General features: G+C 41.7%; 2 protein-coding genes across 2 annotated transcripts; both read right to left on the bottom strand.

Annotated features, from left to right (window-relative positions):
• Positions 1–58: 58 nt before the first annotated feature.
• LOC118390987 (histone H2A) lies at positions 59–932 on the bottom strand. Its single transcript, XM_035781883.2, has one exon. The coding sequence runs from the start codon at positions 840–842 to the stop codon at positions 456–458; it is 387 nt and encodes a 128-aa protein (XP_035637776.1). The 5' UTR covers positions 843–932; the 3' UTR covers positions 59–455.
• A 6,474-nt stretch (positions 933–7,406) lies between these two features.
• LOC127906281 (uncharacterized) lies at positions 7,407–8,767 on the bottom strand. Its single transcript, XM_052457737.1, has 2 exons — positions 8,404–8,767; positions 7,407–8,210 (listed from the first exon to the last, which is right to left on the bottom strand). The coding sequence occupies exon 2, from the start codon at positions 8,163–8,165 to the stop codon at positions 7,416–7,418; it is 750 nt and encodes a 249-aa protein (XP_052313697.1). The 5' UTR covers positions 8,166–8,210; positions 8,404–8,767; the 3' UTR covers positions 7,407–7,415.
• Between the last annotated feature and the right edge of the window lie 4,949 nt (positions 8,768–13,716).

Raw genomic sequence — 13,716 nt, 5'->3', positions numbered from 1 at the left:
GAAAGTTCCCGGATTGTGAAAACAACAGACTGGTGATGACGTTTGTGCGCGTTCCCAGTATCAGTACAGAACATTTATTGAAATCAACAATTTCTGTCAAATAGACATGACATCACTTTGTTTAGCACAAAATGTGTTGATACAGCACTACTAAATAAAAACAATGAGATCTCTGCGTTATTCACCCCACCCTCAAATGAACCACCATTTATAGCTCATATCCAAGAGACCGTGTCAAATGTGGTTTATGATCTAAGAAAATGTCCATACATGTATATGAATAGTCCAATGACGGTGCCTGCGCATCGTGGAAACCAATAACATGAAGCATTGTCCTTCTGCAAGCATCCAGTATCGGGTTGCGCTGTCATTAATTTGAAAAGGAGGCTCTTTATACAGAAGTGGGTGTCTCTTAACGGAGCTCAGGTTTTGTTTTGTGATCTGTATCTAGCTGGTTACTTGCTCTTTGCTGGTTTTTCAGTCTTCTTGGGTAGGAGGACCGCCTGAATGTTAGGCAATACTCCTCCTTGCGCGATGGTGACACCACCTAAAAGCTTGTTGAGTTCCTCGTCGTTGCGGACAGCCAGCTGAAGGTGGCGAGGGATGATCCTGGTCTTCTTATTATCCCTTGCAGCGTTGCCAGCCAACTCGAGGATCTCAGCCGTTAGGTATTCCAGCACAGCAGCCAAATAGACAGGAGCTCCGGCACCGACACGCTCCGCATAGTTGCCTTTGCGCAGTAACCTGTGGACACGTCCTACGGGGAACTGAAGGCCGGCGCGGGAAGAACGGGACTTTGCCTTCGCTCTGGCCTTTCCTCCAGTTTTGCCTCTACCAGACATGTTAATTATTCTATTGTCACCTATCAATCCAAATACCAACCAGCTATACAGCGAATTTTCTGTCTGCCTTTACGTAATGCAGTTGAGGATTATTGTACTAATATACCTCAAGTGTCCCTATGATTGGACGGATAGGATGGAAACGCTTTAACCAATGGTGATGAACTACACCATTCAAATGTCCAATAGCAAGAGCGCCGCTCTCCACACAGCTCTGCATTGCGATATTATATATAGAAGACAAGCGTGTCGTGTTCTATTCACAGTAAGTGAGTGGAGCGAGGAGCGGAGCGTGCCCAATTTGACTGGAGCGTGGAGCGAGATTCCCAAAGGCTGGAGCAGTGACGGTTCTAGCTTGTATGGCTCCCTGTGCGAACCCCCTCTTCAGCCCCCCTCCCCAACAAAACAAAAAAGCACCGACTAACTTATTTTTATTCAGACATTTGGAACAACACAAATAAATAATCCAAACATTTAAAAATATAAATATAAAAATATATACAGTCATGGCCAAAAGTTTTGAGAATGACACAAATATTAATTTTCACAAAGTATGCTGAAGTTGATGCAAAGAGTCTATATTTGCAGTGTTGACCCTTCTTTTTCAAGACTTCTGCAATCCACCCTGGCATGCTGTCAATTAACTTCTGGGCCACATCCTGACTGATGGCAGCCCATTCTTGCATAATCAATGCTTGGAGTTTGTCAGAATTTGTGGGTTTTTGTTTGTCCACCCAAGTTCCCAATGGGATTAAGGTCTGGGGAGTTTCCCGGCCATGAACCCAAAATATCTATGTTTTGTTCCCGAGCCACTTAGTTATCACTTTTGCCTTATGGCAAGGTGCTCCGTCATGCTGGAAAAGGCATTGTTCGTCACCAAACTGTTTCTGGATGGTTGTGAGAAGTTACATTCGGAGGACGTGTTGGTACCATTCTTTATTCATGGCTGTGTTCTTAGGCAAAATTGTGAGTGAGCCCATTCCCTTGGCTGAGAAGCAACCCCACACATGAATGGTCTCAGGATGCTTTACTATTGGCATGACACAGGAATGATGGTAGCGCTCACCTTGTCTTCTCCGGAAAATATTTTTTCCAGATGCCCCAAACAATCGTAAAGGGGATTCATCAGAGAAAATTACTTACTCCAGTCCTCAGCAGTCCAATCCCTGTACGTTTTGCAGAATATCAGTCTGTCCCTGATGTTTTTCCTGGAGAGAAGTGGCTTCTTTGCTGCCCTTCTTGACAACAGGCCATCCTCCAAAAGTCTTCGCCTCACTGTGCGTGCAGATGCACTCACATCTGCCTGCTGCAATTCCTGAGCAAGCTCTGTAGTGGTGGTGCACCGATCCCGCAGCTGAATCAACTTTAGGAGATGGTCCTGGCGCTTGCTGGACTTTCTTGGGCGCCCTGAAGCCTTCTTCACAACAATTGAACCGCTCTCCTTGAAGTTCTTGATGATCCAATAAATGGTTGATTTAGATGCAATCTTACTGGCAGCAATATTCTTGCCTGTGAAGCCCTTTTTGTGCAAAGTAATGATGACGGCACTTTTTCCTTGCAGGTAACCATGGTAGACAGAGGAAGAACAATGATTCCAAGCACCGCCCTCCCTTTGAAGCTTCCAGTCTGTTATTCGAACTCAATCAGCATGACATAGAGTGATCTCCAGCTTTGTCCTCATCAACACTCACACCTGTGTTAACAAGAGAATCACTGACATGATGTCAGCTGGTCCTTTTGTGGCAGGGCTGAAATGCAGTGTTACTGTTTTTGGGGGACTCAGTTCATTTGCTTGGCAAAGAGGGACTTTGCAATTAATTATTACATTTAAAATCAAATCAAACTGTATTTGTCACGTGCCTTAAAACAACACCTTACCGTAAAATGCTTACGTACAAACTCTTATGGATCCGCCCCTTTAAAAAATGTTGGGCCTAAAATGACACCCAAATCTAACTGCCTGTAGCTCAGGACCTGAAGCAAGGATCTGCATATTCTTGATACCGTTCGAAAGGAAACACTTTGAAGTTTGTGAAATGTGAAATTCATGTAGGAGAATAAAATACATTAGATCTGGTAAAAGATAATACAAAGAAAAAAACGTGTTTCTTTTTTTTTTTTCATGTGTTTGATTTTATCTGTCTGCAACTGGAGTGGCTGAAATAGCAGAATCCACTCATTTGAAGGGGTGTCCGCATACTATTGTATATAAAGTGTATGTTAGATAGATGTCAAAAGACATTACAGAAGACAGAAATGCAAAAAGTGCCCTGCTTTTTATGAATTCACCTTACACGTGATATGTTCAAAGTACATATGATGAAAATGTTTGTAGTGTTGCAACACTGTCTCCTTTTATATGTGGTCTCTTCATCAGGTGCTTCTGCCTGATGGATTTAAAAGTGGTGGAAACCCTTTCCAGCCAATGCTCTTCCCAATCCAATGCTTTTAAATCCATGAGATGGAGTGTGCAAGTGACCACGTTGGGAGAAGTGTGTAGAATTATCCCAAATATCTTCCTCTCCTCACCTCCTTTCATTCAGTACATAACCGCTAATCTGGAGGAAGTAGAACACTAAAAGCAACATGTTGAAAAAACCTCTTCTGCCCTTTAATCTATCTGGGATAATAATGAGGGAAAAGAGTTGAGGAAAGAAAGCCACTTAATAATATTAGGAACCATATTATATGCAATCCAAAGAAAGCACTCATGTCCATTTGAATACAATAAGATAATCAATGTATGGTATAATTTTATGAACTCAAATATCCATGAAATTAGGACAAAGTCACATCTAAGACAGTACAAGTCTGTGATCTAATTCAGATCCTGTTACTACAGCATACAATGGAAGGACAAGACTTAATCGTGTATTAGCTGCATATTAAGGGTGTCTGCCCGCAGGTGGTGATAATGAAACCAAATGGAAATTCATAAAATTGTGGACATGGAATACTATAAACTCAGATTTTGTGGACTGTTTTGACAGAATAGGGAGGGAACGTTATTTATAAAAGGGGTTACATGAAGAAAATCGGACCTATCTGTAATGAAAATGGATGGCTCTCCCTTCAGCAAAATATATTTGACCTAAACCCTCCCTGAATGCTTGAAAAAGTGACCATCCCCTATACCAAAAATAATAATTCAAACAAAGTGGATAGCAGAGAACATGTCTACTATTTACCCTCACTTCTTGGACAGACCAGAGCCTTAGATATGCAGTTTTAGAAACTGTTCTTCGTCCTGTCAGCATTACACGGCAATACAGGAATTTTGATAGCGCACAGGGCTGCGGGCCAGAAGGTTGTGCATTCGCAGATCACTGTGGACAAGAGTAGGGGTAGAAAGATCTCCTTCATAGTATAAGCACTGCATGAATCTATCAACGTATTTGCAGGTCCGAGAAAAAATGCAATGCAATTCTACGTCATCTTACATATTAGCAGAATCTTTTTTAATACCACACAAATTACCAAAATTACAGGCTAAGAATGAACAGAGATATGCAGTGCCTTCAGAAAGTATTCACACCCCTTGACTTTTTTCCATTTTTTTGTGTTACAGCCTGAATTTAAAATGGATTAAATTGAGATTTTTTTTGTCACTAGCCTACACACCATAACCCATCATGATGTCAAAGTGGAATAATGTTGTTAGACATTTTTACTAATTAATTAAACATGTAAGCTTAAATGTCTTGAGTGAACAAGTATTCAACCCCTTTGTTATGGCAATCCTTAACAAACCTTTGCTTAACAAGTCACATAATAAGTTGCATGGATCAATAATAGAGGTTCACCAAGTAGTGAATTTCAAAAACGGATTCAACCAAAAAGACCAGGGAGGTTTCCAATGCCTCGCAAAGAAGGGCACCTATTGGTAGATGGGTAGAAATGAGAAAAAACAGACAGAATATTCCTTTAAGAATGTCACTACAGTGACATGGGTGTATTGTTAGACCATCCAAAGTGTAATTAATAACTTTTATCATCCTTCCTAACTCAGTTGCCGGAGAGGAAGGAAGCAGCTCATGGATTGGTGACAATTGCAGAGTTTACTGGCAGTGATAGAAGAAAACTGAGGATGGATCAACAACATTGTTGTATTATTATTGTATTATTGACTGTATGTTTGTTTTACTCCATGTGTAACTCTGTGTCGTTGTATGTGTCGAACTGCTTTGCTTTATCTTGGCCAGGTCGCAATTGTAAATGAGAACTTGTTCGCAACTTGCCTACCTGGTTAAATAAAGGTGAAATAAAATAAATAAATAAAAATGTAGTTACTCCACAATACTAACCTAAATGGCAGAGTGAAAAGAAGAAAGCCTGTACAGAATAAAAAATATTCCAAAACATGCATCCTGTTTGCAATAAGACACAAAAGCAAGACTGGAAAGAATGTGGTAAAGAAATTCACTTTTTGTCCTGAATACAAAACATTATGTTTGGGGCAAATCCAACACAACACATCACTGAGTGCCACTCTTCATATTTCAAAGCATTGTGGTGGCTGGATCATGTTATGGGTATACTTGGCATCGGCAAGGGAGTTTTTTAGGATAAAAATAAACGGAATAGAGCTAAGCATAGGCAAAATTATAGAGGAATATCTGGTTCAGTCTGCTTTCCAACAGATACTGGGAGACAAATTTACCTTTTAGCAGGACAATAACCTAAAACAAAAGTTAAAATATATAAAGGAGTTGCTTACCAATAGTTGCTTACCCATAGGGCGGTGCACAATTGGCCCAGCGTCGTTCAGGTTTGGCTGAGGCAGGCCGTCATTGTAAATAAGAATTTGTTCTTTAACTGACTTGCCTAGTTAAATAAAAGTTAAATAAAAAAATATAAAACCAAGACGACATTGAATGTTGCTGAGTAGCCTAGTTACAGCCTTGACTTAAATCGGCTTGAAAATCTATGGCAAGACTTGAAAATGGTTGTCTCGTAATGATCATAAACCAACTTGACAGAGTTTGAATTATAAAAAATATTGTACAATCCAGCTGTGCAAAGCTCTTAGAGACTTACCCAAAAAGACTCTCATCTGTAATTGTTGCCAAAGGCGCTTCTACAAAGTTTTGAGTCAGGTGTGTGCATACTTACGTCAATTAGATATTTCTGTTTCAATTTCTTTATACATTTGCAAAATTTTCTAAAAACATGTTTTCACTTTATCATTATGGGGTGGTATTGTGTGTAGATGGGTGAGAAACATGTATATTTAATCTATTTTGAATTCAGGCTGTAAAACAAATAAATATGGAATAATTTAAGGCTTATGGATACTTTCTGAAGGCACTGTAGGCCTGTTTGTTTATGTTATCATATTTCTCCAATGCCAAATCTGTGTGTGTTGTTTGCAACTAAACTGTCCCTGTTTGCAAATAATTAATTCTGCGATGTCATTAGGAATCTGAGGATGGTACTTTCAAAAGTTAAGCCTACCTTTCTACCCCAGACAGTGTAGGCCTACCTTTCTACCCCAGACAGTGTAGGCCTACCTTTCTACCCCAGACAGTGTAGGCCTACCTTTCTACCCCAGACAGTGTAGACCTACCTTTCTACCCCAGACAGTGTAGGCCTACATTTCTACCCCAGACAGTGTAGGCCTACCGACGCAGAAAAATGGAACCATTAACTGCTGGCTACTTTTCTTCCGTGGCTTAAACTAACGAGGGGTCACAAGTGCTTCCCTAAAAGCTGTCTGGGTTTAAACATCTATTGTACAGAATGTTAATAGCTTAATCAATTGATAGTGACAGAATTAGATTACTTCCCAAGCAAAGTCTATATCTTATCTCCTCGGCTGTAGATCAGCCTCTGAATCTCAAAGAAACAAAACAATGATATCCTCATATGCATCGTCATTTTTCCCGGGTATTTAACATATTTTTTCTAGCATAAAGCATCGCTGACCAAAATGCTGTTATATATTACTGTATATAATCAGTCGATCAGTTTTATTTTCTTCAATATCTTAAGCTAACAAGGGTAGGCCTATGCTTTTTGCAATTTTCTTTCATTAAAAGTAGGCCAAAGTTAACCTCTGGTCCATCTTTGCACTCTCTTTCTTAACCTGAACAGAACATAGGCTATATGCTAGTCCGCCTATCGCCTATTATTTTTGGAAGAAACCTTTGACTTTCCCCCTGAACTGCCACCACAGGCCTACACTGCACAGCCATTGTTTTTTGATCAGCAAGAGCAGAGCAGGCCCAGGGCTCAGGGTTGGAATATCCATTGCAGTGTGTAATGCAGCCTAGTTGTATTTACACCATCCCAGCAGCTATCTTAGAAATACTTTGCTCTGTGTTTCTGTAACCGATGTGAAATAGCTAGCGCGGCGGTGCGCGCTAATAGCGTTTCAATCGGTGACGTCACTCGCGCTGAGCCCTTGAAGTAATGGTTCCCCTTGCATTTACATTACATTTAAGTCATTTAGCAGACGCTCTTATCCAGAGCGATTTACAAATTGGTGCATTCACCTTATGAGATCCAGTGGAACAGTCACTTTACAATAGTTCATCTAAATCTTAAAAGGGGGGGTGAGAAGGATTACTTATCCTATTCTAGGTATTCCTTAAAGAGGTGGGGTTTCAGGTGTCTCCGGAAGGTGGTGATTGACTCCGCTGTCCTGGCGTCGTGAGGGAGTTTGTTCCACCATTGGGGGGCCAGAGCAGCGAACAGTTTTGACTGGGCTGAGCGGGAACTGTACTTCCTCAGTGGTAGGGAGGCGAGCAGGCCAGAGGTGGATGAACGCAGTGCCCTTGTTTGGGTGTAGGGCCTGATCAGAGCCTGGAGGTACTGAGGTGCCGTTCCCCTCACCGCTCCGTAGGCAAGCACCATGGTCTTGTAGCGGATGCGAGCTTCAACTGGAAGCCAGTGGAGAGAGCGGAGGAGCGGGGTGACGTGGGAGAACTTGGGAAGGTTGAACACCAGACGGGCTGCGGCGTTCTGGATGAGTTGTAGGGGTTTAATGGCACAGGCAGGGAGCCCAGCCAACAGCGAGTTGCAGTAATCCAGACGGGAGATGACAAGTGCCTGGATTAGGACCTGCGCCGCTTCCTGTGTGAGGCAGGGTCGTACTCTGCGGATGTTGTAGAGCATGAACCTACAGGAACGGGCCACCACCTTGATGTTAGTTGAGAACGACAGGGTGTTGTCCAGGATCACGCCAAGGTTCTTAGCGCTCTGGGAGGAGGACACAATGGAGTTGTCAACCGTGATGGCGAGATCATGGAACGGGCAGTCCTTCCCCGGGAGGAAGAGCAGCTCCGTCTTGCCGAGGTTCAGCTTGAGGTGGTGATCCGTCATCCACACTGATATGTCTGCCAGACATGCAGAGATGCGATTCGCCACCTGGTCATCAGAAGGGGAAAGGAGAAGATTCATTGTGTGTCGTCTGCATAGCAATGATAGGAGAGACCATGTGAGGTTATGACAGAGCCAAGTGACTTGGTGTATAGCGAGAATAGGAGAGGGCCTAGAACAGAGCCCTGGGGACACCAGTGGTGAGAGCGCGTGGTGAGGAGACAGATTCTCGCCACGCCACCTGGTAGGAGCGACCTGTCAGGTAGGACGCAATCCAAGCGTGGGCCGCGCCGGAGATGCCCAACTCGGAGAGGGTGGAGAGGAGGATCTGATGGTTCACAGTATCGAAGGCAGCCGATAGGTCTAGAAGGATGAGAGCAGAGGAGAGAGAGTTAGCTTTAGCGGTGCGGAGCGCCTCCGTGATACAGAGAAGAGCAGTCTCAGTTGAATGACTAGTCTTGAAACCTGACTGATTTGGATCAAGAAGGTCATTCTGAGAGAGATAGCGGGAGAGCTGGCCAAGGACGGCACGTTCAAGAGTTTTGGAGAGAAAAGAAAGAAGGGATACTGGTCTGTAGTTGTTGACATCGGAGGGATCGAGTGTAGGTTTTTTCAGAAGGGGTGCAACTCTCGCTCTCTTGAAGACGGAAGGGACGTAGCCAGCGGTCAGGGATGAGTTGATGAGCGAGGTGAGGTAAGGGAGAAGGTCTCCGAAAATGGTCTGGAGAAGAGAGGAGGGGATAGGGTCAAGCGGGCAGGTTGACCCTTGCTATTTCGTTTTTTTCTGTGAGTTCAATGGGCATATTGCACTGTTGCTCTAGCGATAAATCAGGTCAAGCCCGAACTGTGCGATGTATTGGGGAGTTGTAGTTTCCAATACTATACATAGTTTAGCGCAGAAAACGCGGCAATTAACTAAAATGACCATAATCCATTGAGTGCCAATTTGTCCAGCCTCGGTAGAATAGACAGAAGAATGTGCAATCGAGAGAGCAGTTGCTTCGTGGTGTATCTCTATCTGAAAATACACGGTCAAAGGGTTGTGCCAATCTCGTCATACTCGTAAACGTTTTATTACACTTGATACTCGTAATGGGATTTACTCGTGATAGGAGGCTATACCTCAAGTGCGCATTAATGTGCTATCACTCAAGGTGCATCTCAGAGTGCATGGTTATGCGCAACTCATTCACACACATTGAAAAAACGACCTCGACGGATGACAATGCACACGATTTACTTACTTAGTCCTATTCAATTATCAACTAAATAGACGAATAACTATCCTAATGCATGCCTGGCTACTACTGCTTGCATTTATTCCAGACGCAGATTTCGATGACGGCTAATTCGCCTGCCCCAAGTAATGTTTCACTTTCGAAAGGAGCAAAACTTCTCTCCTGTAACTTATGCCATAACATTGTACAGGTCTTATTTTCACGATTTGGACATTAATTCTTTGCATTTTGTATTCATAGTTGAATTAGTTAGGGAGCGAAAACAAAGTACAAGCCTGAGTACAATAGTTCATTGGTCATGTGACCTACTGACTTCAAACAAGTTTCAGAATGTTCACTGAGTTGGCCTACACATTTCACACCCTTTAGTTTGTCAATTTTCATCTCACAATATTTTACATGTATTTTTCAAAATGTAAAATTTCAATAGCTCCTTGATCATGTGACCTACTGACTTTTAACAAGGTTCAGAATGTCCACTGACTACCCTTCAATATTGCACATCATATAGTTTGTCCATATTCATCTCACATGTTTTTACATGAATTTGTCTACATTTAACATTTCAATAGCTCCTTGGTCATGTGACCTAGTGACTTCAAATGAGGTTCAGAATGTCCACTCAGTGGGCCTACACATTGCACACCCTGTAGTTTGTTTATTTTCATCTCACACGTTTTACAGTAATTTTTTTGTCTTCACTATTATTCTACAGTGTAGAAAATAGTACAAAGAAAGACAAACACTGGAATGACTAGGTGTGTCAACTTTTGACTGGTACTGTATATATATATATATATATATATATATATATATATATATATATATATATTTCCTGAGCTTTCTTATCTCCTAGACTTATGATTTATTTTAAGACTGTCTTTTTGTCCTTTTATGAATGTGTTATTCAATTTCTCTCATCTATGATAGTAAAGGCCAAATTCATTATTTGATCAATTAATCTTTGTATACGTTTAACACAGCTTAGACTTTATCACAGCTTAGACTTGTAAGAATTAACACGTTTCATCAATAAGGGATCATAGCTAGCTTTCACCTGGATTCACCTAGTCAGTCTATTCATGGAATGAGCAGGTGTTCCTACTGTTTTGTACACTCAGTACACTCAGTGTAGATCGCTTTATATAATAAGTTCCATAGTTTTTTTTATACAGGGGTAGGCCGAAGCTTTTAGCAATTTCTTTTGACAAAAACAACAAGACCTCACATACCCCCTCAATTCGAGCCCTGGTTTTAACTTAACACATCAAGCTTTTCACTAACACTGCGATATTTAAGGAGTGCATGCTGACTGAAGGACCTGGCTGACAAAATCTATGGATAGTAGACTATAGTTTCGTCTGTCAGGCAGAGTGTACCTCTTATTGTTTTAATAGAAAGAAATAGGCACCAACACAAAGCCCTCTTGTTGTTAGTAGCCTAAAGTCAAATTTAAATGAGGACTGTTTCAATTAATTAGGTCTTCTCGAATTACTCTACTTTCAGCACACATGCGCTGTCCATCTCAACGGCTGCCGCTTCATATTAATGCAAGTTATGTAAATTACTGTAATATGGCTATTGTTAGGTCAATAACTCTGAGAAATAGCTTAACCTTGGGCAACGAAACATATTGTTTTTTTACTAAAATAAATTATAGCAGGAGGAAGCTTACCTCTGGTCCTACTTCTCATCGTCGCGCTCTCCCTTTCAAACTGAACAGGACATCAGTAGTCCTAGTCCGCACGCACATACACTGCATTTTATGGACAAACACATTTTTAAAATCCGGAAGAAGCCTTTGACTTGTCTCCTGAAGTGCCACGTACACATCACAGTCATTGGTTAGGCAGCACAAAAGGGTTTATGTCAGCAAGAGCAGGGCAGGCAGGGGCTCCTGATTAGGAACACCTATCCATTACAGTGTGTAATGCAGTGTAGCTTAGTTTTACATAAACCATCCCAGCAGCACAAAAACTCAGGAAGTACATTTTCTTAGAAATATACTGTAACTTTGACCTGTGCTTCTCCGAGCATGCTCTTCGTATAGCCTAGGCCTATAGCCTATAGAATAGGCTATGGGTCATTTGATTGAGACCACACTAGATGTACATGATATTGAGAGCCCATCAGAGAATCAGGGATGAGGGGCATCATCAAGCACACCGAGATATCATGATAAGCAACTAATTCTCGAACCCTAAGCGATATGACATTTAATCAATTACAAAGGGCATGACCCTACACTGGACAAAAAAAACGACAAAAAACTATACCCTACCCCTGACTGAAATTTAAAAAACATTGCCCTCCCCCATTTCCCTCCGGGTAACAATTGTGTAAATTTCGACTGCTCCCCTTAGCACAACTATAGCAGTTTCCAAATAGACCTGGAGGGAATAACAGGTGCATGCAACATTTGACTTATTATTCCCTCCCTTTACTTTCAGATTTCCTCAAGTATTTCTGGTATGAATGTTCATCATTTCATTAAACTCTATTCAAATGACAGTCCTCCCCGTCCTGTTCTGATTCTGAGGCTGAAGAAATTTGGCCTGTCACCTAAAACACTCACAAACTTTTACAGGTGCACAATTGAGAGCATCCGGTCTGGCTGTATCACAGCCTGGTACAGCAATTGCTACGCCCACAACCACAAGGCTCTCCAGAGGGTGGTGCAGTCTGCACAATGCATCACAGGGGGCAAACAAGCTGCCCTCCAGGACACCTACACCACCCGATGTCACAGGAAGGCCAAAAAGATCATCAAGGACAACAACCACCCGAGCCACTGCCTGTTCACCCCGCTTAGCACCCAGAAGGAGAGGTCAGTACAGGTGCATCAAAGCAGGGACCGAGAGACTGAAAAAAGCTTCTCTCTCAAGACATTCAGACTGTTAAACAGTCTTCACTAACATAGAGTGGCTGCTGCCAACATACAGACTCAAATCTCTGGCCACTTTAATATATTTAATAAATTGATTTAATAAAGGTATCACTAGTCACTTTAAATAACACCACTTTTATAATGTCTACATAGCATACATTACTCATCCCATATGTATATACTGTATTTTATACCATCTACTGCATCTTGCCTATGCCGCACGGCAATCGCTCATCCATATTTTTTATGTACATATTCTGCATGTTATCAATAAAATTTGATTGATCTGTATTCCCAGTTATGTCACATCCATAGATTCAGTCCTAATTAATTTATTTCAATTGACAGATTTCCTAATATGAACTGTAATTTGAAACTGTTGCCTGTTGCGTTGAGGAATAGACTAGAAACTCAGCTGCAGCTACATTATAGTCATTGATTCATTATCAAGTTATTGATCACATCGTTTCTTACTTGACATTACTTACCGCATTGCTTCTCTCAGGTGTAACCGGAATGGCCAGAGTTGGGTGTGAACGGGCAACAGCAGGAAGCTTGTTTCTCGTTCGAGGTCTTCCACTTTGTCAAGCACAAGAACAGGACGCTGTCCACCTACCACCTGCACTGCTCTACCAGAATCTGCGAGAGGACTGTCTGCACCTCCCTGCTCCATGTCAGTTGCTGCTTCCTTGACCTTTTCCACAGACTTATTCTGGAATGGATTAAATTGTTTTTTTTCTCCTCATTTATCTACCCACAATACGTCACAATGACAAAGCAAAAACTGTTTTGATTGCTCAGTTTGGCCGGGCGGCCAGCTCTAGGACGAGTTTTGGTGGTTCCAAAGTTCTTCCATTTGAAGAATGATGGAGGCCATTATGTTCTTCTGGACCTTCAATTTTGCAGAAATGTTTTGGTACCCTTCCCCAGATCTGTTCCTCGACAAATTCCTGTCTTCGAGCTATATGGACAATTCCTTCGACCTCATGGCTTGATTTTTACTGACATCAACTGTGGGACCTTACATAGACAGGTGTCTGCCTTTCCAAATCATCTCCAATCAATTTAATTTACCACAGGTGGACACCAAGTTGAAGAAACATCTCAAGGATGATCATTGGACACAGGATGCACCTGAACTCAATTTCAAGTGTTATAGCAAAGGGTCTGAATACTTATGTAAATGTTACATTTTTTAAAATAAATTTGCAAACATTTCTAAAAACCTGTTTTTGCTTTGTCATTATCGGGTATTGTGTGTAGATTGATGAGGAACATTTAAAAAAAAAAACATTTTAGAAAGGGCTTTAACTTGTGGAAAATGTGGAAAAGGTCAAAGGGTCTGAATACTTTCCGAAGGCACTGTATATGATGCTAGTTATAGCCTATGACCTTGTGTAAGGAAGCTGTTCCAACCACCCCTATTCTT

This window comes from Oncorhynchus keta, chromosome 12 (genome assembly GCF_023373465.1).
Source record: "Oncorhynchus keta strain PuntledgeMale-10-30-2019 chromosome 12, Oket_V2, whole genome shotgun sequence".
Taxonomy (NCBI): domain Eukaryota; kingdom Metazoa; phylum Chordata; class Actinopteri; order Salmoniformes; family Salmonidae; genus Oncorhynchus; species Oncorhynchus keta.
The sequence above is the reverse complement of the archived record's forward strand: the minus strand, read 5'-3'. Positions and strand labels throughout refer to the sequence as shown.

What these genes read in the sequence shown, in the direction of transcription:
- LOC127906281 (XM_052457737.1), bottom strand. Translation starts at nt 8,165, where the DNA reads ATGACGGATCACCACCTCAAGCTGAACCTCGGCAAGACGGAGCTGCTC.
- LOC118390987 (XM_035781883.2), bottom strand. Translation starts at nt 842, where the DNA reads ATGTCTGGTAGAGGCAAAACTGGAGGAAAGGCCAGAGCGAAGGCAAAG.